The 27,983-nt window shown below is 42.8% G+C and overlaps 1 protein-coding gene across 2 annotated transcripts; it reads left to right on the forward strand.

Moving 5' to 3' along the window:
* The first annotated feature begins 7,424 nt into the window (after positions 1 to 7,424).
* Positions 7,425 to 27,456, forward strand: LRRC32 (leucine rich repeat containing 32). Of its 2 annotated transcripts, none has more exons than XM_048951574.1 (3): positions 7,425 to 7,616; positions 19,420 to 19,510; positions 23,979 to 27,456. In XM_048951574.1, exons 2-3 carry the CDS (start codon positions 19,424 to 19,426, stop codon positions 25,917 to 25,919), a joined length of 2,028 nt encoding a protein of 675 aa, XP_048807531.1. In that variant the 5' UTR covers positions 7,425 to 7,616; positions 19,420 to 19,423; the 3' UTR covers positions 25,920 to 27,456. The 2 variants fall into 2 exon arrangements, with proteins under 2 accessions (XP_048807531.1, XP_048807541.1); XM_048951584.1 differs by lacking the exon at positions 7,425 to 7,616 and adding an exon at positions 12,814 to 13,117.
* Positions 27,457 to 27,983: the final 527 nt, after the last annotated feature.

Consider the following 27,983-nt stretch of genomic DNA (forward strand, 5'->3'; position numbering starts at 1 on the left):
CTCCAAGAAAGTCATAATCAATGACCTTCTTATTGTGAACCTTGAGCTTTACAGCAGCCTCATGTTGCACAATGTGCTGGCAGTTTTATTACTTTTTTTTTTTTAGAAACTGTCTGCATTTTTCAAGGATGAAAGCTGGGAGTGGTATAACATGGAGTAACCACAGGGAGCACTTGCCCGAGAAAGTGTTGGAGTCATCATCCCTTGAGGTGTTCAAGAATCATGGAGATGTGGCTTTGAGGGACATGATTAGTGGTATGGTGGGACTGGGGCTGGGGTAGGACTTGGTGATCTTAGAGGTCTTTTTAAACATTATTGATTCTATGATTCTGTGGTGATGTAAATGGTGAGAAGACCCAGTGCCATGGCTAAAAGAGGAGTGGACATTGTCCTACATGTGTCTGGAGAAAGAGGCAGGTCACTTTTCAGCAAAGGTAACCTGAAATTACTCTTTTGCAGTCAGTGGGTATTCACTGATGTACAGTAGAATTGGTCCCTTCTGAGGTGCATTATACATTGATCAATAGTGTATTCCTTGACAAGAGAAAAGAAATGAAGTCTTGATCCAGCAAGAATAATATGAAACAATGAGCAATATGGCCATACCTGCAGGCCTCAATGCTAGAAGCATCCTATTTCCAATACAGACATCTGATGTAGAATACTCAACTGAAAGAGAGTCCCACCCCTGGCTCCACACAGCACCACCCAAACTCACATCCTATGCCTGATAGCAGTGCCCAAATGTCCTCCGAGCTCCCGCAGCTTAGGGCCATGCCCACTGCCCTGGAGAGCCTGTTCCATACCCTATCAATATAAATAATATAACCCATATCAAGTGAAGGCATCACACAAGTTCAAGAGAACCTCTCTGATTCAGAAAAGAGCCAGTAGGAAGGGGAAAAAATGGACAAAAAATGAAGAAGAAGCATGTAGATACAATGTGTGGTAGAAGGTATACCAACTTTCTGAATACGTACGAATAGCAGAAAGATGTTTATAACATTTGCACTCACAATATGCAGAAAATAAAAATACAGTGGTCTAGTCATGACAATGTAAATTCTGAAAGTAAAATTACAAATAGGAAATGATTATGATATGTCATTAACAGACAATGAATTTCTAGTTCTGATGGACCATGAACTCTATAAAGACAAGAAGTAATGGCGTTAGGTTGCATCAGGGGAGGTTCAGGTTGGACATTAGGAACAATTACTTCTTTAAAAGAGTAGTAGTTCACTGGAACAGGCTTCCCAGAGAGGTGGTGGAGTTGCCATCCCTGGAGGTCTTCAAGAACCATGGAGATGTAGCACTGAGGGACATGGTCAGTGGGCATGGTGGGGGTGCGTTGGGGTTGGACTTGATGAATTTAGTGGCCTTTCCAACATTAATGATTCTATGATTCTATCACCACTGTCTAAAACTCAGCATCTCTCTATGACCCAAGGAGAAGGGATGTGCAATGTAACCCTGGAAGCTGCATTCCAATTTGCTAACCAAGATCTTTGCACTTGTTTACAAGATGATGCTTTATGAAGACACAAAGAAGTTCTTTGGGGCAGGAATCCTACATAGGGCATCATTCAATAGGATGACGGATGTCAGAGCCTCAACGTGACAGCTGAATGGCAGAATCACTTACAAAATTTACAACACATTCAGAAAAATCGATCCCTATGTGGCTTCACACAAGTAAATATGGGCAGTATTTTAAATTATCAGTATTCCAATCTGGGCTGGAAAGCCAGGATTTACACCAGCAGCAGCTATACCCAAAACCAGCAACAAATGTATGTGTACAGAAAGTGTGATTCTCTTTGTCCTCCTGTGAGAAGGATTCATTTCCTTTAATTTTGAATCTGTTTCTGTTTTTTTAGTCACTTTGCGCTCCTGTTGTGTTTACAGGAGAAAGTAGGAGCTCCCTGCAGGTGATTCATAACAGATGTCTTTGATATCTGCTGGAGAATTAAATGAATCATTATCAAGAAGAGCTTCCATTTCCCTCCATGAGCTGTGGAATGCATTGAGATGAGTTTGGTAGATGTCAGCTTTGCAGATGTCTACATTTAATCAGTGATATTTCACCTCTGGTATATGTGGCAATCCTTCCATAACAAGGGCGTGGAACTGGATGACCTTTGAAGTCCCTTTCCACCCAAACCATTCCATGATATGATTCTATTATATCATTCTGAGGTGAGGTTACTGATTTGTATAAGGAAAAGAAGATCAGGAGTTTACTCAGCTCTTCTTATAGGATCTACTAAATGTGCTTGTGTGGGGAGGGATGATACATGTTTAAGAAAAATTGTATGTGCTTCTGTATTCTCCATATTTCACATCCTGCTGGAAATGCAGCCACAGTGGTTCTAAAGTTTTTGCTGGGAAGGGTACATGCTATTACTCAGAAAAGGCCAACATTTTGCACAGAAAACACAGACATGTTGGAGATAATCCAGAATCCAGTTGTGGGTTATAAAATAAGAAGAAAGAATTCAATCAGTGATGACGTAGGGATGGATCAAGGGGCTATGGGAAGGATCAAAGGGTTTAAGGAACACGACAAAAATAGAGTATTTCTAAGTCATTTCTTCTCTCCCTAGGATTATGACTGTAAAATTCTTTTTCAGGGTTTGCCTGAAAAGTTAGCAAAGGACAGGTCAGATAGTTAGAGCAAAGGACTGATCTGATCACACTCTTGATCAGCAAGAGTTTAAAGATTTTCATGATCACCTTCAAGACCTTGCAGACACAATGCTGACAATTCAACAGTGTTTGATAAGTTGAGGATATTTTGGAAATATCTGAGTCAACAGTGGGGACCAGAAACAACAGGAGAGAGATCAGCTTTCCTCTTCTTTTCCCTGCTCAAAACAAAAGGAAAATAAGGAAGAAGATCTGTTCTATGCTTTGTTTGGCACCACTCAATTCATTGATCCTTCTGTTATTGCAGTGGTATGAGAAATATCCACAAGAGAAACCACATCAGTCCCCTCAGGGGGAGACATTTCAAGATAAACCAGATCTGTCCCATGGAGCACGATTTCCTAACCAATTAATAGAGCGGACATTGCAAACCTCTTCCTGACATGACACATCTGGGTGCATGGATGAGTTTGGAATGTCCCAGGAGAATTGGTCATGCATTTTTCACTTTGACTTTCAGATTTACTTTGCAGCTACTTGGGCTTCTAGGGAATTGGTAACTGGTTTATAGCTAAATAAGGTGTAATAAGGTATAACTGCACTACAGTTGCAAGTTGAGCTGTCAGTGTCTTGCAGTGAGAGTGTTTTCATGGTCCAGGGTGAAGTGGACTTGAAGGAAGTTATGGTTGATTAGAGGAGTCTTAGAGAAGACTAAGCCAGTAAGTCCAAGGAGATGGCAAGAGTAGTATCTTCCTCTAAAGTAAACCAATGACAATGTCTGAAACCTGCAGGTACCGCACAATGAAGCCAAAGACAGGAACTACAGCTAGCTTGGTGGTGAGGTCAACCCTCCTACCCTGCTTTTTACCAATGTTGACACCAAGGCAAGCCAAAATCCCAGCATGTAAAGCATCGTCATCCTCCCAGTGGCAAAATTCCCTACAGAGCTGGAGAAACAGAAAAAGAGAATCTCTCTTTCTTAGTGCATTTTTTTTTAAAGAACAGGCTACAATCGAAGCTGAAGGAAATGGAGCAGAAATATCAAACTTTGTTTAGTCTGGGGAAATATCATTTATAATTAGAGATGGGCATCCTGTTGACATGATACAATCTATTTTAAGAGCGAGGTGAGCACATGGTCAACTGTTAATCTTTTGAGAGTGATTTATACTGCCAGTTCATCTCTGACTGGCTGGTTTCCATTATTTTCTTTTTAATCTGTAGTCCCTGAAAAGCAACTGGGCTAATGCCATCTCAAGATAGTGATGCTTATACTGGCAGTGATGCCTTGGATCATCTCAGTAGCGGGAAGTTTTGGTTTCTGTTTATTCATGGCTGTTCGTTTCCATGCCAGCTCCACCAGCCAAGCTTGCTGTTTTCTCCCATGGAAGAGTGGGAATCCCATGAGATCTGGAGGGGCTGAGCCTGTGGCAGGAGATGGCTCATGGTTGACCTCATATGACCATGCACAAACTAGTGGTCCTTTTTTTCTGAAGTGAAATTTGCTCTTTGACACATCCTGATGCCTGAGTGTGAGGAGGGCCAGGTCTGTGCAAATGGGGCCAGGGTTTTCTCCCTGTGACAGACATTATTGGCTCAAGAGGTATAACCAGAAAAACATCCATCCATCAGGTGTCACCTGGAATCAGCCATAGGTTTACCCATGTCTTCTGAGACCCACACAACAGAGCTGGAGGTACAACAATAGTAGAGTCTGTGGGAATAATTTCTTCTGTTACCATATCAGGATTAAACTTATTTTTGGAAGACTTCTTCCCCTTTCAGTGATGGATCACTTTCCTATTCATGCTCCACTTGGAATATACAACAGGACTCATTTCTCTAAGTAGCAAGTCCACATGGCTGCCATGACATCAAATTGGCCATCAGGTCTGCCTGGCAATGTGACAGGAGGTGAAACAACGTACCCTTGTGCTTTGGTGAACTTTCTCTGTGGGTAATTCCTAGCTGACTAAAATAGCATGGAATTAGAGAAGAGTTTCAGCTTGGGTGGCAGGTATACCTCAAGAAAACAATGTTGAGCTCGTGCCAAACCAAACTGTGTAGCTGTTCACTAGAGATGATGTCACAGGATGAAGCAATAATGGACAGTTAGTTCAGGCATTTCACAAAATGTCCAGGGCCGTGCTGCTTTCAGATCCTAAACTCACTTCTTGATATGTCATGCTGTCTTTCTTAAGGAGGCAACATTCATTAGACATAAATAAATACTGTGATGTGAATCACGATGTTGTAGGATGCTCTTAGACCATTTGAAGTTTCTACAAGGGCACATCTTTATATTTGCCACCCAGGGTAATGTTTCTTAGGGATAAGGCTGAGAGAGTTGCGGTTGTTTAACTTGGGGATGAGGAGGCTCTTGGAAGTCCTTATTGTAACCATTCAGTATATAAAGAATGACACTTGAGAAAGATGGAGAAAGACTTTTTACCAGGATCTATAATCACAGGACAAGGACAAATGGTTTTAAACTGAGGAAGGGTAGATTTAGGTTGGCTGTAAGTGGTGGTGATGAGATACTGGAACAGTTGTCCAGAGAAGTTGTGGATGAGCATCACTGGAGGTGTTTGAAGTTGGGTTGGACAGGACTTTGATCTAGTGAAAGATGTCCCTGCCCCCTGGTAGGGGGTTAGATTAGACGATCAAGTTCCCTTCCAACACAACCATTCTGTGATTTGGTGATTTATGAAGAGGGCGGATTGATTGTTTGCAAATCATGAGCTCCAGGAGTTGGATCTGTACAAATAATTGACATCCATCTCTGTACTGAGGAAGAACTAGAGGGATGACCACCTGTGACATTCTGAGACTATCACTAAGCTTTTGGGGCTGCTGCACACAAGCAAGCTTCTCCGTAAGATCTGCTTCTACTTCTAAGAAAAATCAGTGATTTCTAAGTGTTCACTGTTACTAATAGTTAAGTGGCTTTGACCTTTATTAAATATAAACATCGATATCCATATACACAGACAATTGCTACTGCAATAATAAAACCACTGTTGTATGTTTTTTTTTTCCTATTTATACTCATTATTTATTATCTTTGTTACACACTTGCAACAGCAACATGTGCAAGATGTATTTACTGTGCTATTTAACAAACCTAATCTCACACATCTGCTGATGCTTTCATCTAGAGCCTGCCACTACATTGCAGATATGGAAAATCTGACTCACAAAAGTTGGTGTGCTACAAGAAACCCATCAGCAACCTGTTGTGGAGGGGCAAAGGCTGCATGCTGGCATGTGTTGAACAGAATCCCCAAAGCCTTTTGGCACATGGTATGAAAGGATATGCCTTTTATCTGATTTTACCAAGGGACATGGTTTAGTAGTATGGTGGTGACAGGTTGATGGTTGTTCTCAGTGACCTTTCCAACCTTAACGATTCTATGATTTACCAAATGGATCCAGGCAAGCAGGGCAGAATTGATGCTATCTAGGAGAAAAGTTAGCACTGCATTTTTTTATTATTATTATTATTTCCAGTGGAAATCAATTCTAATAATGGCCTAAAGGTGGGAAATGCCCAGGACTGAAAACAGACTTCTCCAAAGGCTTTGCTCAGCACAGGCATGTCCTTGGCACTCACCTCTGGCACTTTGGGGTGTCTTCTTCATGCAGAGGAAGGAAAGCGACTAACATCTGCCAGCATTTGTGATGTCCTTCAAAAGAGCACTGCACATTGTCTCAGAGGAGAAGGTCTGTGCCATCACAGACACACATGCAGCACTACAGATCAATGCCAGCAGTGGCAATGGTGGAGATGCTCTCCATATGAACAGGGTGTGAGGTTGGCAGTGATCCTCAATGCCATTTTGGATTCCATGATGGGGTGTACTAGTCCAGGGGAGGTAACAAAGCCAAGACTCAGCTTGCCCCTAAGACATCTAGTCTTAGGGGCTCCTAAGGATCATATAATCATAGAATAGCTTGGGTTGGAAGGGTCATCCAGTCTAGAGCTGGCAAAACCCTATCAGAATTGGTATTTCTGGAAACTGGTGCGTGGAGCCAGTAGACACCAGCCCAGTGACCAGGGCACTTCTGCGCAGAAGACAACGTGAGCAATTCTCAGCTATCCAAACCATCCACATGGCAGCAAGGAAAGAAATCAGACCAATGATCAAGGAAACACTAAGGAGAAAATGATCAAAGGAAAAGAAATCATAGTCTGTCTCATCACCCTTTTCAGAAAGTATTTCTGTTATTACCCATTCAAGCATGAAACTGAGTGTATCCTTTCCCCCAGGGGTACATTTGGTCATCTCACTGTTGTGCCATAGAGAGACACTGGAGGGCAAAGTGCTGTGCTCAACCCACTCCAAAACTACCCTCTCCCCTCACAGTCCATCCTGCACAGAAGTGATGGATTTGCACTTTTTTGGGGGGATATGTGGGTCTATGACCCCTGGACGGTCCCATGTTGAGTCCATAGGGCCATCCACCTCTGCTTTGTCCCCACGATTTGCCCCAGCCCGTGTCACCGCGCTCTGCAGAGGGGATTTTTGTGGTGCTCACAGCCTGCTCTGTGTGTCAATACGAGAGAAGCGTAATCACCAGCTGAGAAACTGCAGGAAATAAGCCAAGGTTGAATGAACGAAATGGAAAATAAAGAGTAGCACAAGAGGACACACACATTTTAAAACTATTACGGAGGTATGCGTTCACGTGCTCATGGGAGCCTGGGAATATATAAGAGCTCATGACTGCGAAGGAATGAATTCAAGGACCGGTCTATGGGGAGCGTGTTTTGTTTTTTTTTTTTTTTCCCTGTGACTTCAAACTTCTCTCCGAGCTCACAGAGTTTTAGTCAGCTGGCATGCAACAGAGGTACGACTTCCCCAAGGAAACTCTTCCCCGGCTCGCGCTGGGACGGCTGCTGGGAGCGTCCGGGAGGCAGAAAACTGCAGGCAGAGGCGAATCCTCCTCCTCCGACCCCACATCAGGTACGTGGAGCAGCGCTGGGAAGTTGAGCTGTGAGCTTTTCAGCTGTGGGGACGCAAGGCTGCTGCCTTTAGAAATAGCGCAGATGGGGAAGGTGCTGTATAAATAAGATAGCTGTGTTTATGTGCTGGTTAAACACTCGATGTAAATGTCTCTATCTGCACAGCTGTACATTCAAGTCATCGGGACTTGAGCTGCAGAGAGTTGCACTCTCTAAGTTCATTTGTAACAATACGGGCATTAACTCTGTGTTAGTGGCCACAAAAGATGAGGGGGTATGTTTTTTCCTTTCTTCACAGCTCTTTATTCTATTTATGGTGTTACTGCATTGTAGTGCCCTGAACCAGGAGTGCCGCAGAGATCGGCTCTGTGTGCACTGATTAATGCTGCTCTGCCAGCACTCTGACACTGCGTCCTCACACAGCCTTGGGCAAATCACACTGTCCCGGGCTGAAATGAAATGAAATGCTGCTTAGCTTGCTGCTCTCCTCACTATCAGTGCTGTCACTGGGCTCTCCCTGTTGGAGCATGAGGTGTGGGTTAGCAGCATTGGTCTATTTCTCCTATCCTCACAGCTTGAATGTCACCTTGGGTGAACAGTGTCTTATTGGTAGTGGCTGTTGTGTTGCATCCAAACTCATGAGGAACTGATGTTTAGAGAATATTTGGAAATAACAAAATTCTACAAAACCCTGGTCCATATAAAAGACACAGAAAATATTTTAAAGCCAAGCTCTGTTGTATTTTTGATCAAAGTACACCTATGTTTTATACAGAATCCAAAGTTTGGCTTTCCAAAAAAAAAAAAAAAATTTTTTTTTTTAACCAAGATGTATTTTTTTCCAGATTTAAAATAAAATAATCTTGTTGATGATTTGTTTTTTTTTTTTTTTTTTATTTCAACAGCAAAAATTTATGATCAGTTTTTTCTTTCTAAAGCAGATCAGTGACTGGATCAGTGCTTGGCCTTTATAGATCAGTGACTGGATCAGTGCTTGGCCTTTATTAATACAGTGATGAATGAATTCACATGAGGGTATCAGTGTTGTGCAAGTCAAATGTACGAGTAATAATTTTCCTCACTTCATTTTATCTCCTGTTGTATTGAGTATCCCCTATCGTATCATATAAATTGAGTACATCTATTCTCAAAAATCGACTCCACTGTCAGAAAAATTACTGAAATAAAAACTGATTCCTCTCTCAATTTTAACTGTGCATAGATTATAGCTGGTCAGAAAACATCATAGTTTGGTCTGTGGGTTTGAGTTTCTCCAAGAATTTTGTTCTCTGCAGAGAGAATTTCGTGTTCAGATAGTTTCATCTTCAAGTGCCAGCTCATGCATCTTTGGGTAGATAGAACTTTTTGCATTTTCATGTTTTGCCATCCCTTTGCTCAGGGATGCTCTCTTCCAAACTACTGTGGCTGACGGTTTCATGCAATTCTCATTCATTTTATTTTTTTTCTATTTTTATGAAAACAGAGGTGAATGAAATAGTGGAACTGGTTAAATCCTGTATATATTTGATGTCCAAGTGGATTGGAAAGCTGATGTATCCCAGATAATCTTTGGTGGGGAAATGTTTTTGTCTGCTTGTCCTGGTAGAGATACCTAAAGAAAGAGGGCTGTGTGGGAGAGAAAGAAGGAAGGCAACAGGCAGGGAAAAAGCCTGATTCAAGCCATGCAGGTGTTGTGGGATTCATTGGTTTGTGGACTTGATGCTGGAGATACACGAGTTTGAACCTGTTTGTGGTGCCTGTCATCACAGAATAGAATGGCTTGGGTTGGAAGGATCTTCAAGGGTCATCAAGTTCCAAACCCTCTGCCACAGGCAGGATTGCCAGCAGCTGGATCAGGCTGCCCAAAACCCCATCTTCTTGTTTAACATTACTGGGTACAGGGCATCTAGTTTCTCTGGAAAGCCTGTGCAATGCTTCGCCATTTTCTCAGTGAAAAATTTCCCCCTGACACCTAACTGAACTGAAGCAGGAGAGATGCCATAGGTCTCAGGAACTAGAGCTGTGCCTCCTTCTGAAAGTCTGTGCCTGAGGATGGCCTGGGATATTTAGTTTTTGTTAGGATTAATATTACTGTTGCACCCAGCTCCCTGGTGGGATGAATCACCGGGGAGCTATTCTGGCCTAAGGGAGCAAGACGTGTCCCACTCCTGCCCTTGCAGTTCAGACCCACTTTCTAAGGCGGGAGTTTGTTTTGTTTACTTCTCTGGAGAGTTTGATTCATGCAGCTTGACACAGGACTCAACCCAAAAGCAGAGCCTTAGAAAGCAGCAGCGTTATGGATGGACAGACTCCAAAAGGGCTGAAAGTTCAAGACATATAATCGTCAAGACATGTTCTTGTTTATCAGAAACCCTTGGGAACCTGCAGCAAATTGTGGGCAGGCTCGTGAGAGCCAAAGGCTGGGATTTGCTTTTCCTACTGTGGGCTATGCTGGGAAGAGGTTTTGGAGTGGTCTCAAGAGACACCCATCTCTGTGTTGTGTTGGATCCCTAATTCATAGAATCATAGAATCATAGAATCATAGAATCATAGAATCATAGATTGGCTTAGGTTGGAAGTGATCTCAAAGCACACCCAATTCCAACCCCTGCCACAGGCTTGTTGCCCCCCACCAGCTCAGTCTGCCCAAGGCCCCATGCAACCTGGTCTTGAGCACCACCCAATCCAACTGATGGATTCTGCATTGAATCATTGAGATTGGAAAGATCAACAAGTCCAACCTACCATGAGCATTAAACATGTCCCTCAGTGCTATATCTACCTTTTTCTGGACCTTTCCTGGACCCTACACCTCTGGGGACAGAGACTGCAGATGCCAAGTACACATGGTTCAAAAGCCTTTTAAGGTGTAAACTGTTGGGTAGAAAACAGCATGAAAATATTGACAATAGGAAGTCATCCAAAGGCTCCAGGGTTTGAAGCTTTTGTTTTCTGATCCTTTTTATGAAAGAGGGCAAAGATAGTAAGGATATCGCTATGGCTGATCATTCCCAGGGTGATTGCTGTGCCCGTAAGGCAGTGGTTTTAATGACGTAAAGTCCTGAGCAGCAGAATCAGTGCATGCCCTTCCCTCCTGCTTTGCCATTTGTTTCTGTCCAGGCTCATCTTCACAGTTGAGATGACACAACTGTGTGGCCACTCAATAAATCAGCCTAAGGTAAAGAAATGCAATGTAACCCTGTTATTTTACCAGCAAATTCAAGCTTGGCAAAGTGCTCTGAAGATTCAGGCATCAGAGAATGTGAGGCTGCAGTCATTCAAGGCACTCACCACTCTTTGTTGTAGGTAGATTTGTATTCCATCTCCAAATACAAGTCAGATTTAATCATAGAATCATTGAGGTTGGAAACAACCATTAAGAGCATCAAGTTCAACCTCAACCCATCCCCACCTTGCCCACTTACCACGTCCTTTATTGCCACACCCCCATGGTTCTTGAATGTCTCCAAGGATGGTGACTCCATCACCTCTCTGGCAGCCTGGGCCAGTGCATTACCACTCTTCTGGAGAATAATTTTTCACAGAATCACAGAATGGCCAGGGTTAGAAGGGGCCTCAAGGATCATCAAGCTCCAATCCCCCTGCCACATGCAGGGCCACCAGCCTCCACATTCAATACTAGACCAAGCTGTCCAGGGCCCCATCCAATCTGGCCTTGAGCACTTCCAGGGATGGAGCATCAACAGCCTCTCTGGGCAGCTGTTCCAGCACCTCACCACTCCCTCAGTAAAGAATTTCTGCCTGACATCCAGCCTAAATCTCCCCTCCCTCAACTTCAGACCATTTTCCCTTGTCCTGCAGTCATCAACCCTTTCAAAGAGTTGATTCCCCTCCTGTTTGTAGGCTCCCTTTAGGTACTGAAAGGCTGCAATGAGGTCACCCTGCAGCCTTCTTTTCTGAATAAGTCCAGCTCCCTCAGCCTGAACTCACTGGGGAGGTGCTCCAGCCCTCTGATCATCTTCGTGGCCCTCCTCTGGACCCTCTCCAACAGCTCCCTGTCTTTCTTGTACTTTTTTCCTGATACCTAACCTGAATGTGCTCTTTCCGAAGGAAAAATATTTGACATTTTTGATCTTTTTTTTTTTTTTTTGGATATTTGATACTTGACGTTTTCTTTGCGAAATTAGTTGCAAGTTTCAAGCAGTACTGCATGATGCTGATAATGCAACCCAGAGCATCCAAAAGGCATTGTAACCTTCAGACACCACAATGGTCCTCAGGCCCAGGTTAGTGACATTCTCACTGGCAAGCATTTCTGTTGAGAGTTAAGCCTGTGCTTAACTATCTTCTGTACCTAACTATACCCCTTCCCAGCTACACACATACTGACACATCTTCATAGCATTTAATCTCTCATTTTGGGGTGCACTGCAAGCAAACAGTTTGATAAGAGCCCAGTTCTGGTGTATCCCAACGACAGAAAAAGCGTGTTGCAACACTTCCGGCTCCTGAGCCTGGGGGACAAGAGTGGTGAAATCAGTGTAAAGGAGTGTTTTCCAAAATCAGTCCAAAATTAGAAAAAGGAAGTGAGGAAACCAGCAATTAGACTGCTGCTCCAGCCCTAGAGGGCAGCAGAAAATAATAAATAAAAAGCAGAGCCCGCAAACATCACAGCAAAAGCATCCCTTTTGCAATAGGATTTTCTACTAATAGGTTGGGCACACTGAGCAGTATGATGTACAGAAGCTTGGACCACTCTGACTCTATCAATCTCCTGAAGCCTTGCTTTATGCCTGGAAAACCCCAATAAATCTTCAGTTCAGGTGCACTGTAGATGACTAGGCGATGGACTGGATGATCATGGGTGGGCTTTGCCAACTCTGATGATTCTAGACACAGAACGCCCATCCTGCCATCAGATCATAGGACTCTGTGGGCAGCAAAAACAAGAGGGAGAGTTCAGATTTGAAGATTACGGGCTTTCTGTTTATCAGCCTTGATATTTAAACCTTTAACCCCCAAGCAGCTGTTTTCCTACATGTGTTTTAGGTGCAGGGGTCAGAGGCTGCAACCCTTCAGGAATGAAACACACAGACACAAAACCCTAAAATAAACATTCCGCCCACCCCGCGTGTGCAGCCAAACAATGGCATTGGTGACAATAAGTCACTCATTCCCCACGCCTCAATCCCTGAAGCTTCCCTGTAAAAAAATCCTTGTTTCCTCCCCTGCCTGGCGTGAGGACCTCAGGATGCCGCGCAGGGAATGACGCTGCTCTGAACTCACAGTGGTGGCTGTAGGACACAGCAAAAGGCAGCAGGAAGACCAGCGACTTAACTAAAAGCAGACACTGACCCACATGAGGTTGTTTCCCTGAGAATGTCTTCAATCTGAAGTTGTCTCTTGGTGTTTCAAACGGGTGAAGGTGAATCTGAAGATTAATTTCTTTCTATCAAGGCTGAATCTTTGTTGGAGGGCTGGATATGCTTTTTAAAGTGATGGCAAGCAGTGTATGGGGATGTGAGAAGCCATTGGAACCAGGTAAATGTGGAATATTCACTCTTTTTAAACCTGAGGACTCTTTTTAACTGTGAGGGCTCAGGCTGGATATTAGGAAAAGTTTATTCTTAGGAAGAATGGTTATGTATTGTCACAGGAGCCCAGGGAGGTGGTGGAGTCATTGTCCCTGGAGGTGTTCAAGAGCCATGGAGATGTGGCACTGAAGGACATGGTCAGTGGGCATGGTGGGAGTGTGTTGGGATTGATCTTACTGATCTTTGTGGTCTTTACCAACCTTAACTATTGAAAGATTTCATGATTCTAACAGAGCAGCAAATCTTCTTGTGTAAATAAGTACCAGACCTGGGGAGTTTGGTTTATACTTGGTGTCTTCTCTAGAAAGAGCTAAACTTGACAACCCTTGTGGGTCCCTTCCACTGCAGGGTATTCTATGATTCTGTGATTCTAGGATTCTGCAGTTCAAATATAATCCTTCTTCTGCACAGGAGAACATCACTGTTAATTGCCTAAGCAGCAACAAGAATTACTTTTAGGGAAAATTTGGAAGGTGCTGGTATTGTTAACTGCAAATAGCATATGTGAATGGTCTCAGGTTTAATACTGTAAAAGAGATGGAAGTAAGTGTTGATCTGCAGTGGGAACTGAATGAACTGTGTTTAAATCTGACCTCTTCCTTGGTTTTCAGATATGTTTTGGGGGGCAAATCACTGCCTATGCCCTTCCATCTCTGAACATGCTGACATGGCATGAGTACTGTGCTTTTTCTATACACTTTTTCTATTGACCTACTTGATAAGAATCCTTGGGAGAATCACCCATTTAATCCACTTCAATTTTACAACTGTAGATGAGACTAAGTAATTCTCACATATGGAAAACTGCAACAGGATTGGGTTTTGATGTCCTACAGCAGAACAATGGGGCTTTTGTAAGCCTTCAGTGGATAGCTGTGACCTGCCAAGAGGGAGGAGACATGGGGACACAGCACTGTGTCATACCAAATATTGCTATAGTAGGTCTAGAGATTGTTTAGAAGCATAAGCAGGAGGAGCTCCTCAGCTGGGCAGCTGAGAACTGAAAAATGCCTCAGGAGGAGAATTTCTGTGAGTGTTGGGACCCATCCTATTTAATATCTTTATTGATGATCTGGAGATGGGGATTGAGTACACCCTCAGTAAGTTTGTAGATGACACCAAGCTGGGAGGAAGTGTTCATCTGCCTGGGGTTAGGAAGGCCTTACAGAGAGATCTGGACAGGATGCACCAATAGGTGGAGGACAATTATATAAGTTTCAACAAGATCAAGAGCCAGGTCTTGCATTTACATCACTACAGGTACATCACAACAATGCTACAGGTTTGGGACAGGGTGCCTGAGAGTCTGTGTAGAAGAAATGGGCCTGGGGGTGTTGGCTGATGTTCAGCTGAACATAAGCCAGCAGTGTGCCCAGGTGGCCAAGAAAGCCAATGTTATCCTGCCTTGTGTCAGCAATAGCATAGCTGGTAGGACTAGGGAAGTGATCGTCCCTCAGTGCTCAGCTCTGGTGAAGCTGCACCCCACTACAGGAAAGACACTGGGGCCAGGAGTATGACAAGAGAAGGGTAACAGAGCTGTGAAAGGTCTGGAGCACAGCTCCCGTTGGGAGCAGCTGAGGGAACTGGAATGATTCAGTCTGTAGAAGAGGAAGCTCAGGGGACACCCTAAGACTCTACAGTAACATGAGATTGTAGTAAGGTGGGGTGGGCCTCTGCCCCCAGTCAATGGTGATAGGATTAGAGAGCATGGCCTTAAACTGCACCATGGGAGGGCTCAGGTTGGAAAAAATTAGGAAAAAATTTCTTCTCAGAAAGAGTGGCAACACATTGGCACAGGCTGCCCAGGGAGGTGGTGGAGTCAGCATCCCTGGACGTGTTCAAGAACTGTGAGGATGTGGCACTGAGGAATATGGCTGGTGAGCATGGTGGGGATGGGTTGGGGTTGGACTTGGTGATCTTAGAGGTCTTTCCAACCTTAATGATTCTATGCCTCATCCCTGGAGGCATTCAAGGCCAGGCTGGATGTGGCTCTGGGCAGCCTGAGCTGGCGGTTGGCAACCCTGCACATAGCAGGGGGTTGAAATTCAATGATCATTGTGGTCCTTTTCAACCCAGGCCATTCTATGATTCTATGATTCTATGATTCTATGATTCTATGATTCTATGACTCTATGATTCTACCACTCATATTTGTAGGGAAAACATCATGTTCTGCAGCTTCAGAACTCCAAGGTGACAGCTAACGCAGAAACACTTTGAGGGGCAGAGTCCTTGATACTACAGATCTATTTTATGTATCATAGAATCATAGAATCACCAAGGTTGGAAAAGACCTTCAAGATCATCCAGTCCAACCATTCACCTATTCCCAGTAGCTCCCACTAAACCATGTCCCTCAACACAACATCCAGCCTTTCCTTGAACACCCCCAGGCTCGGTCACTCCACCACCTCCCTGGGCAGTCCATTCCAGTGCCTGACCACTCTTTCTGAAAAGTAATACTTCCTCATGTCCAGCCTGAATCTCCCCTGCCGTAGCTTGAAGCCATTCCCCCTGGTTCTATCACTGATGACACGAGAGAAGAGGCCGACCCCCAGCTCACTACAACCTCCCTTCAGGAAGTTATAGAGAGCAATGAGGTCTCCCCTGAGCCTCCTCTTCTCCAGGCTGAACATTCCCAGCTCCTTCAGCCTCTCCTCATATGGCCTGTGTTCCAGACCCCTCACCAGCTTTGTTGCCCTCCTTTGAACACGTTCCAGGGCCTCAATATCTTTCTTGCAGTGAGGGGCCCAAAACTGGACACAGTACTTGAGGTGCAGCCTCACTAGTGCTGAGTACTAGTAGTAAGACATTAAGTCATGTTCTTGCGTTCAGATACTTCAATTTCCAAATTGCTTTGTAAATGTATAATTTATGAAGTTTAAGAACATGTTAAGACAAGAATTTTGCTAAGGTTATCATTTAAAATGAAAAGGGATCATTTTTATATCGTGACAAGAGAGGACAAACCAAACTGCATGAGTTGCACAATGTCCATCAGGATGGTGCCTTTTGTGGGTGACATCCATGGAGATTTCATCATCTTAATTTGTTGGATTTAGACAGAAATAATTTTCATTCGAAGGCTCTGAGTAAAGCCTTATAATTCACACATCATCAGCGTGTTTGTCTTTTCTCTCAGTTTCAGCAAACCCAAACAACAAACATCATTTTCTCCTCTCACTCCTACGCAATCCCTCTTGCACAGCATCCCCAGGCAAACACCCCCTGTAGTCTGAGCAATGGAGAATGGAGCAAGAGCAGCAGAGACATCATAGATGGTGGTATAAGCAATTCCTTCTTTCACGGGATGATTGTGGAGCATTTTGCAAACATTAATTAAAAGAAATGAGAATGAACATCCTTGGTCTAATTTTAGAAGGAGGAACAGGCTTCTTATCCTGCTGCTGAGCTCCAAAGACAAGCTCCAAGCTCTTTCATCTCTGGATCCCGGATCATTTTTCATCATTAGTTATCCCTCTAAACTGCAAGGGATATGCAATCTGAAAAACAAAGCATGAATTAAAGATCTAGTTCCCCTTTTCCCAGTACATACCTCTTTCTCTGGTTGGGAAGAGATGTGCATTGCTTCACTCAGAAGTTTATACAAATACGCCCAGCTAGGACACGGTGTGCTAAGATGCAGAACCCACTTGTAAGGTCTTGGTGTGCATCTCCTGAGCAGAATTTACTGCCATGTTGAGCACTGACCTGATGGAACCCTCAGGAGATTAATCCCTTTGTCAACCAATTGTTATCACTGTTGAACAACTGCCATTGCTGCATGGAAGCACGGCTCTCAGCTGCATCTCTCAAGCAGTGACTAAGTGGAGGGATCTCCACCAGCTGGGAACGATCCTATCTCCTCTCTTTTGTTTCCAGCCTCATGACATTTTGTGGTGGAAGCCACTGACGTTTGCTATCTTTTGGAGACAAGTGAGAATGGGATTGGTGTACAGTTGGAGCTTGCAGGATGCAGGCTCACTCCTGGAAAGGCTTATGAGCCATGCTAGCTAAGCACTGCTATGTTGCTTCCATTTGGGAGCTGGCATGTGTCTGTGTGGCTTGGGATATGGACAGGATCAGCTTATATTTGTCTGTAAGGGGTTGAATGAAGAAGTTGTATTAATGCAGACACATTCAGCATGTTTGCTATAGAGGGTGTCATAAAGAGGTGTTATCTAGAGCTCACGTCAGTGGTGACCACAGCTTTGATAAAACTTATTCACTTTAAATGAGATAGAGTCCCTGTGCCTATAATTTTCCCATCCAATAAAGCAGAGCTGAAAGCACTTTGACAAAGTCTGAGAATCTGAATTCCTACCAAATTGCTTTGGATTGAAGGATTTGCCGTCTCCAGCTTCACAGGACTGTGCTTTCCATATCCTAACACTTGAAGCACTGAAACAGGTTGCCCAGAGAGATTGTGGATGTCTCATCCCTGGAGACACTCAAGGTCAGGCTGGATGGGGCTCTGGGCACCTGATTGGGCCGTGGGTGTTCTTGTTCAATGCAGAGGAGTTGGACCAGATGGCCTTTAAAGGTCCCTTCCAACTCAAACAATTCTATTCTGTGAATCAAATTACAGAATGGCTTAGGTTAGAAGGAATCTCAAAGATCATCCAGTTCCAGTGCCCCTTCTATGAGCAGTTTTGCCAACCACTAAATGAGGCACTAGCTCAGGCTGCCCAGGGTTCCATCCAACCTGGCCTTGAGCAACTCCAGAGATGCTCAGTGAAAAACTTTCCCCTTACATCCAATCAAAATCTTTCCTCTTTTAGTTTAAAACCCTTTGTCCTGCCACCATCTATCATGTAAAAAATTGACTTCCTTCTTGTTAACAAGTTCTTTTTAAATACTGGAAAGTGATCCTAACACTATGTTGATACTTTTTTCCCCTCTCTGACATCATTTGCTAGAAGCTAAATGACTCTTTGGGATCCCAAAAATCAAACTACCCGTTGGCTAGTGGACGCCCTGAGAGATACAGGCTCTCATTTCTTCCTGAAAAACTCTTTCATTTAGCATTTCTAAGGGAGCAGTTGAAGTGATGTAGGGGCCATTGACCTTTCATGCTGGAGCTCATAGAATTGGTTGTCCATTTAGAAACATAGAATTGGTCAGGTTGGAAAAGACCTTAAAGATCATCGAGTCCAACCACGACCTAACCAAACTGCCCTAACAACCCTCCACTAAATCATGTCCCTGAGCACCACATCCAAATGGTTTTTAAATATATCTAGGGATGGTGATTCAACCACTTCCCTTTTCCCTCAGTGCCCACTGGCAGGTCTTCCAGATCTCATTATTCTTTTTGCAGTTATTTCTGCGCTGTTTTCTGGAGTGCTTTTCAAATTTTTCTAATGAATTCTTTGTTCTGATCTGTTCCATTTCATGACTGACTCTTTTTAAGTCATCAGCTTTCAAATGTCTTTTAAAGCTTGCCCATACTTGGGATGTGCAAAATGGAAAACTAACATTTGGACAAAAGGTTCTCAGTCCATTATTAATTTAAGCTGTTTATATTAACAAAACTAGATGCGTGGTGGTGACTAATGTGTGTAAAAGCTCTTTGACACTGTGGGATGAGAGAAGTGGAAACTATTGTTATTGAAATGGAAATGGCTCCCAACTCTTGTTTCTGAATGACAGTTCTTGACTTCCATCAGGACTTGGCACCCATAACTCCAGAGCAGTTGAAGTACTGAGTTGCCTCTGTGGGAGCTCTAAGAGGTCACTTAATCTAGAGTAGTTGTCTTTCTCTGTGACACCAGAGATACTGTCCAGCTTGGGTGTCTGGACTTCAGGGAGTGACTGGGGTGTCACCTAGGTAGCAGCTGAAATAAATCAAATAAATCACACCAGGGCAACCTCAGAAAATGCCCTGAACCTTTCTTTCAAGTCTTTATGTAGATCTCTCTATTTCCTGCTTGTCTCTAAGAGACACGGATACACATAGTTGGATGCATTAATTTTAGGAACACGGTTGTGATATGTCAGTGGTTAATGGCCTTTCCCCACCTTAATGATTCTGTGATTCTATGAGTGGACATGGTGGTGATGGGTTGATAACAGGATTAGATGATTTTATTGGTCTTTTCCAACCTTAATTATTTTGTGATTCTAACTTATTGTACTGCAAATGTGCTTTTTTGTGATAAGTGATTTTCTGATGCCAGCTTTCTCATGCATGCATGAACTGACTGTGGTGCCATGTTTGACATCTAACAATAACCAATTTCCCTGCAGAACCATGAGACTATACATTGTCTTCCTCCTGTCAGTGGTGAATGGAGGGATATCCAATCATCAGCCTGCTGAGGGGATGCCCTGTGAAATGGTAAGGCCACCTCGAGATCTTGGATGAGGTTGCAACTCTCCATTACAGGTGCTGCCCAAATAATGATGCTCTCTGTAAAGAGAGTTCTGTGGAAAGGTTTTCCCTGTTGGCAAAGATGGGCTTTGCTGTGTTAGTAGATGTTCTGAAGACTGCTCTTGGCTTATGACCATTTCTCATTGCAGCCACAGCACATACAAAGGAAAAAAAAGGGAAGGACATCGTCTTTGTTTTTCCTAAGGGTAGCTGGTTAGAAGAAATTTGACCTGATTTCCCCAAGACTGAACAGGCATCCTGTGACTGAGGCAGAGAGGGAGCTTAGACCTGAAATCCACTTCTTTACATCAGGCCTAAGTTCTGTGTGCTTTAAATAAAGCTGCTTCTGTGAAATACATCTACAGCAGCCTTTGTAATATCATTGTGACTGACCTCTGCCCTGACAAAGCATTGCTGTCAGGGAGTCACACCTGACTTCTAAAAAAAGTGACAAAGCCTTTGGCTCCTGTACAAAATTTTCTCCTTGGATTTTTGCAGGCACCTGGTACAATATTATAAATATTATTCATAGCTGAACTTTCTCCTATACAAGTGCTGCTGACAGTAGCATGCCATTTAAAAATACTTTTTTTTTTTTTTTTTTTTTTAATGTTGAAGCTGTTCAGCACAAATCCTTGAGAATTTCCAAAATAGGGAAAAAAAATAATTTGCTAGCTGTACACATCTCCCTTATGGGACTCATTCCATTCCTGCCCACCCTGCTGCATTGCTCTGCTTCCTGAATTCCAGAGAAATTAAGACCTAGTATATATAAAAAGATCTTGGGAAGGTGGCTGGATATCTCAGCTCATTGGCTGCCAAGGGAAGACTGATGAACCCACTGTAAACATGACAGCTTGGGTCCCATGTATCATAGTCACATGAATGCCAGGCGAGACATGCAATAATCTGAGCAGATTTCACTCTGTCCCATTTCTTGATGGGTCACAGATCAGGCTGATTGCTGAGAAGTAAACACATGCTTGTTTCCACCACTCCACTGTAAACTGCTTCCAACAGGCCAATTGCACGGGCCAAAAATCCAAGGCTGTACGCAATGAGTCTGGGATAAATTCAGGTCTGGCCACAGCTGGGGGTTGGGATGCTCATCTGGTATAAATTAACAGCTCAGCACTGTTAAAGTCAGTGCAGCTTTGCCACCCTTCATTTGCTGAGCATTTCATCCAATGGAAGGAGGAGGGTGTAAAACTAAACACATTTCCATGCAGTATAAAGAGGTTCCTGGGCTTGCTGATGTGCCCACTGGGACTTCCAGTTATTTCATAGAATGATTTTTTATCACAGCATCTTTTTTTTTACATGTTACCTTCCCTGCAGCGGCACCTTTAAGATAAGAAAGGCTCAGAATTGAAAAGTTTCATCCCAGTTCTCCTGGAAGAGGCATAACTCAGAGACCTGGGCGTCTCATTACTCACGTTCTTGTAGGTGCACTGATCTTGTAAGGCTTGAGGAGGTAAAATGTCCCTTAAAGCCATTACCTTTCTACTGAGCTAGGTTAGAGCCAGCCATCTGCTCCCTTACAAGACAAGAAGGTGCAGCTTCAATGTTAAAAAGTTCTTCCTAGCTCACATTGCCTACCAAGGAGAGAATTTTTCACAAGTTCTTCCTCCTAAAAAAAGATGCATCTGCTAATTCACGTTAACTGACAAAGGAAAATCTTCCAATAAAACATACAAGGGAAAGGTTTTCATAAAATTTTGTATTAGTTTGCATCAATGTCATGCAACAATATATCATACTGGTTATCATGGGTTATCAGCCCACACGTGGTGCATATGCAGATTGCATTGTGTGGTGAAGCCTTTACCTGGACAGCACTTATAAAGAACATACAAGCTGGCCCCAGATAGCTACAGCCCAAATTCTTTGGCTCCAACACCCATGAGAAGATACGGAGGAACAAGGCCTTGGATCCAGCTGCTTTGTTTGCAGGGCTGTCACTAAAATGGGTGACAACTTCTACCCTGTGAAGGACTGGAGTCAGAATTCAAACGATGGTCAACTTTTGAGTTGTAGGGTCATTTTTTCACCAGAAGACAAACATGAAATGAACCAAGTGTTCCACACTCCTCCCAATGGGCTTTAAATAATCCAGTGACAGCACCAACAGAGATGATTAAGTGGGAACATGGGAGTGACAGAAACTTCTCCAGCCAACTCACTGAGCTACAGGGGGAGAAGGGGAGATACACACAGAAACAGACACTGTTTGCTCAGTCCCATTGAGATGCACTTCATTTTTCCCTTCTGGTGCTGATGAGAATGAGATTCATGCAATTTGAGCCCAGAAGGGAGAAAAGATGGTGTAGAACAGACTAGTTAAGAAATTCAGCAATGATCAAAATAGTGAAACCAATGAAAGTCGGGAGGTAAAATGTTATAGGAACAAACGTCAGACACTGTGAGGTAAAGATTTTTTCAGACCCTTTTATCACTTGGAGAGTTCAGTGCATGCAGATTAAAGGCCCAATCCTGCAAGACTGTGGGGAAGTGGTGAATTGGGACTGAGTTCTCCATCATGGCCTTCAATGAAAACCTGAATGGCATTGGTGGGCATTGGATGTTGCTGGTTACTCAGAGGGTGCAGAGTGTACTCAAAGTGTGTGATTTAATCCCAGAATCATAGAGTCATAGAATTGCTTGGGTTGGAAAAGACCTTCAAGATCATCAAGTCCAACCCCAGATCATCAAGTCCAGCTGCAAAATCAGATCTTTGGGAAGGTTAGACCATGGGAAAGACTGTGGAGAAGCCTGTGTATATCTGGCATTTAAATGAGTCTTACAATTCTCCATCACATTTTTATGTGCTCTTCGAAACTCTCATGATGCAAAAGAGGGTGACAAAATATGGACCATTGCCCCACTTCTCCTAACCAGAGCCGTCACTTCATTCGACTAGAAGTTCACATGAAACATATGGTTTATAATATTTTTTTAAATTAATGTTTCTGTAATGTTGGAAAAGCTAATGCAGAGCTTTACGTCATGGAATCTGGATTCTTTTTCACAGAAGTTAAAATTCATCAGATTTTTTTTCTTTCCTTCTTTCTGATCTTTCTACAAACAGTACATGACCCGGTCACCCATATACATTCATAACAAGAGTTTTCTTCCAGTAGATTAAATGCTGTCTAAGCCTTTTGCATTCCACTTCCTCCCACTGCTGTGTGTTCTCCTTAATAACAAAATACAGCTTGACATTTATGCGAGGATGATTATCTCAGTGTTGCCAGGGTTCCTTATGAACACACATTCCAAATTTTCCTTTGGACATGGATTCAATCTTAGGTGCAATTAAACAGGCAGGTATTTAGGAGATGAAGTTGATGAAACTGAATTTTCCTCCGCCCTGTTGCTGGGAAGTGGGTGAAAAAAGTTGTGCCCATCACCACATAACTTTTTCTCCTCAAAGCTGGCTTTCCATGATTTGTCTTCCCTGCTGCATTCATACAAGCATAGAATCATTAAGATTGGAAATGATCTCTAAGTTCAACTAGTCCAACTGTCCAGCAATACTGCCCACTAATCGTGTCTCTAAGTACCACATCTTCACTGTTCTTGAATACCTCCAGGGATGCTGACAACATCAATTCCCTGAGCAGCCTGTTCCAGTGCCCAACCACTCTTTCAGAGAAATTTTTCCTAATGTCCAACACTATTATGTCCAGTATGGATGATACATGGGGATGAAGCATATGGATGGAGCATAAGGAATGCACCCCATGAGAGGAAATAGGAATTATTGCCTTAGGAAAAGGTTTCCTATGTAGAGCATAAACAGAAAGAGTTTGGAAGTTTGCATCAGTAGTGTATGAACAGTTGAATGACTCAGTTTGTTAGGGGCACATTGCTTATCTAAGCCATGTCTCTAAAAGAAGGCAAAATCAACTGCTTGAGGGGCATGACTAACAAAGAGAGAGCTTATGATTTGTACCATACTAATCTTTATCTTCCATGTCCCTGCTTTGGGAACTATGCTGCCAACAGAGAGGAGCCCTTCTTAGTACCACTTCTTGCACATAGAGTTTGCAGAATCCATGAGAGTGATTTAGAATAAAGCTGAGAAAGGCAAAGATGAGAAGAAAAGTGAGGAAAAAGTGCTTGATTACAATGGAAACAAGGAAAATTGAAACTATTAAAATAAGCCTGGGAAAAAGGAGAATATGTAGTAGATGATATACACAGATACAACTCTACTGGTTTAAGTTAGGTATATGAAATAAAAGGAGTGCTAACAGTTAGCTGCAAAGAAGCATTAGAATGATTGTGCTTACTGTATGAAATGTTCAAAGAAAATTATATGAGATGGACCTTACTGGTTATTGAATATTATTTTCTTTAAATTTCACACAAATATGTTTTTCATCTGTCAGGTGACCTCCCATTTTCTCTCTCTTTTTTTTTTTTTTGGCAGGCAAACTTGCAGGCATTTTGCCACAACAAAGACCTTCACCAAATCCCTCGTGAGCTCCATCCAAATGTAAACAAGATAGATCTATCTGGAAATCTGATACAAAGCATCCCTGAAATGCCTTTGCCCCTCTACACTTCCCTCCAGTGCCTCGATTTAAGCTCCAACCAGATAAGCTTCATCACGCCTGGAGTCTTTGCACACATGACAAGTTTGCTGGAAATAAATTTAGCTAATAACAACTTGTATGAGCTTGCTCAGATTGGGACAGAAGGGATTGGACTTTTACCCAAGGTGGAGATACTGGACTTGTCTCACAACAGTCTCTACAATGGGATGGCTGAATATTTCATTAAACAAGCTCCAGCACTGCGCTATCTTTCACTGGCAGGTAACAGTATTATAATGATATCACACAAGATGTTTCAGGGATCTCCCAGTCTTGTGGAGATAGATCTTCAGAGTAATATCATCATGGAAATTGAAGAAGGTGCTTTTGAGACTCTACTGAATCTTTCCAGACTGAATCTCTCCATGAATTCAATTACTTGCATCTCTGATTTTAACCTCAAGCAGTTGGAGATACTTGACCTCAGCAGGAACAGCATTGAATCCTTCCATACCACAGCGTCAGATGACGAGTACAGCTTAAGATGCCTGGATCTGAGTGAAAACAAACTGCTTCGCTTCCCAGTCTTCCCTCAGGTGAACAAGCTGGTAACTCTGAATTTATCAAAGAATTTAATTCAGCTCACAGCTGAATCCTCTCATAATAAAATGGACTACATGGAGAATGAATGGTTAGATGCTCCTTTTCATCTTCTTGATCAGAAGCAAAGCAGAAACAAAAGTTCTCTTAATTTATCCCAACTTGTATACCTAGACTTAAGCTACAATGAAATCAAATCCATTCCGGATGAGTTCTTCGAATCCATGATGTCTCTTCACACCCTTAACCTCAGTAAAAACTGTCTACAGACTTTTGAAGTAACTTCTGACAGTACATTGGTCTCCTTAACTGTCCTCGATTTGAGTTCCAACGCTTTGCAGAGCCTCCTCCTACATGCCGACACACTGTGGAATTTGAAGGAGCTCTATATTCAAAACAATCATCTTCAAACCCTCCAATTTGACATTTTCTCAAGACTTCCAAGCCTCAGATGGCTCAATCTACAGAGCAACAACATCACTCTTTGCAGCATGTACTCAGGATTAGCAAAGCAAAGACTCGCCGGAGAGGAAAACGGTTGCATATCATTTGTTGATGCTCCTGCTCTTCAGCACTTGTTTCTAGCTGACAACATGCTGAGCATCCTACCATCACACACTTTCTTCAAGACTTCCCTGATTTTCTTGGATCTTTCCATGAACCCGGGGTTGACAATTGAAGTTAACGCGCTATCCGGACTGGAACAGTCACTTGAATACTTGCATTTACATGGCAATAGCCTGATAGAATTAAATATCGACTTGCCTTGTTTTAGTCACCTTAGACACTTAAACCTCTCTGAAAATCAGCTGAGTTGGCTGCCCAAGTGGGGCAGTGGCTCTCCACTGGAAGTTCTGGACCTACGGAACAATAGGTTTAGTACATTACAGAACAGCAATATTTTAGCATTAGAAAATTCTCTTAAAAACTTGTATCTCACTGGTAACCCACTCAACTGCTGTGGGAACATTTGGCTGTCATTGATGATCCAAAACAAAAACGTCCAGATCTCGAACATAGAGCATCTAACGTGCCAATACACCCAGAACTTTGGATACCAGGAGGAAATGCACATTGGGAACATCAAACCAGAAGACTGTGAAAAAGAGGATCTAAAGAAAATCAACTTCCTTATTATATTAACAGTTGTGTTGGTTTTATCCGTGATCATCATCGCTGTGGGTTCATTCTTTTGCTTTCGCAGGCAGACCTTCAGTCAACAGTTTAAAGCATAGCACAGAGATTGCCTTGAAAACTGAAGAAATCAGGTGCTACACTGCCGCCGTGTAGAAATGAAGAGTAAAATTCTTCTCCTTGACTTTTAACTGTGGATTTTAAGGCAGTTTCACAGCTCCCCTGAACTACCCCACTATAGGGTTGCAGGGAATTAAGGGAGAGTTTACCACATTCTGCATTTGCTTTGTTCACAAGCAGACCTGCCTAAATGTTCACAGAGCTGTAGTAGACTCTGTAAAGCCCTGTGGTTGTGAGGGAGATGTGATTTAAACCAGACCAAAAGAGAAAGCCCTCTAAATCAGGAGACATTTCGCTAAACTCAGAGATGCTTTGTTGATGTCACCTCCATAGAGAGGCTTCATATATACATATATATACATACAACACTATAGATATCCATAGTGTTATAGCAATCACTTTTTTTATGCCAGTTGTTGATGACATCAGCTGAATAGGAAAGCCCTTCTCAAACTAGTTTAACTCTATGAGATGTTACTCCTTACACTGAGATTTGTGTGTGTGTATGTGGTTTTTTTCTCCAAAAAACCTCAGAAATGAGATCTCCTAAACATTAAAATGAAATCACAAAATCACCAGGACAGCCCAAAACAGGATCTTTCACTGTACCAGAAATCTCAGGTGTGAACCCAGACTTGCTCAGAAGGTCACAGGTCCACAGTTCAACTCAAAGAGGAGAAATTTGCCCCTCTTGTGCAATACATATTTAACTGGGTTTAATGTGAAGAAATTCATCTCTGGGGTGGACACTTTCTAAAAGAAAAGTCTTAGAGAATGAATTTCAATCGGCTATCTTTGGACTGAAATGTTTGTATTTCTAAGGAAAACTGTTGGGAACTCACTGCATACAGTTGCATTTCAATGCAAAAAGATGATGATTATATATCTATTTTTAAAGGTCACAGGAGGCTAGACATGTTTTAAACACAAAAGTGTGAAACAAGGTGCAGGGAACTGAGTCCTGGGCCATTATTCAGATTAAAGGTCCACTGTCTTTCCCTACTGAGGACTGGTTGCTAGCAGAAGTCTGTAGATCTTCAATCTGTGATGGGTTTAATATGATCAACCTGCTGTGTTGCTAAAAGCAGACACTGACATATGTTATGTCCTGTACTCTGATGGCAGATTCACCCTTTTGGAGTGGAAAAAAAAAAAAACTTTCCAACAGCAGGAGCCTGACCTATCTACGGGACCCAGTGGCTTTGAAAGGAGCCACAATGGGTTCTCTGTTAATGCCAGGAAATGTGCATTTCAGCACATAAGAGAAGTAAAAGTCAAACCAAAACCTGTTCAGGTAAATAACTCAGAGTCAAATTGCTGCTCCACTACTTTTTTCTTCGTGCTGGTGAATGTCAAAATTAACACACTACAGAAAGATGCATAATTCTATTTTTAAAGCAGATGTGTAAGTGACCAGCTGGTCATTTCTGTTGTGGGATTTTATACAATAAAAACACCTTTGAATTTTGTAAAATACACAGGGAAGTGAAGATATTAAAGCACCAGCTTGGAATACTCCACAGGTGAAAAGTTATGTCTTCCTATTCTTTCTATGGTGTTCAGACTTTAGGTCTATGACTTCCAATCCCAGATGGGATATATCTTAAGAGTACAACCAAAGAACGTAAAGGAGATCTGATGAAGATGTACACAAATGATGTTGGAATAATGATGTTGGCAAAGCTACTTGGCAGGGCCATGCCACAGTGGTCCAATATGTGCAAATCACAAAATCACTGAGTCACAGAATCACTGGTTGGTTGAGATTGGAGGGGCTCATCTGGGCTAATCCCCTTGTTCAAGTAGGGACATCGAGAACACATTGCTCAGGACAACACTCAAACAGTGAAAAGCCAATGAGAGCCAGCACTGTGCTTTCTTTCAAGCTCTTACTCTTTCAGGAGAAAGTTTGCACAAGCAACAATCCCTGGGCTTAGTTGGAAGCCCAGTGCTGCAGTCCTTGAGCTTTTCCTTTGATGTGAAAGCAAGCTGTGCTGTGTGCCCCGACATGGGCAATTTAGCCATATTCTGAGTTCATGCTTTTC

The sequence above is a fragment of the Lagopus muta genome, chromosome 1 (assembly GCF_023343835.1).
Source record: "Lagopus muta isolate bLagMut1 chromosome 1, bLagMut1 primary, whole genome shotgun sequence".
In the NCBI taxonomy this organism is placed as follows: domain Eukaryota; kingdom Metazoa; phylum Chordata; class Aves; order Galliformes; family Phasianidae; genus Lagopus; species Lagopus muta.

Excerpts from the sequence above, each read along its gene's own strand:
- LRRC32 (XM_048951574.1), top strand. The coding sequence starts at position 19,424 with ATGAGACTATACATTGTCTTCCTCCTGTCAGTGGTGAATGGAGGGATA. Across the intron at positions 19,511-23,978 it reads AGGGGATGCCCTGTGAAATG|GCAAACTTGCAGGCATTTTG; the intron begins GTAAGGCCACCT and ends TTTTTTTGGCAG.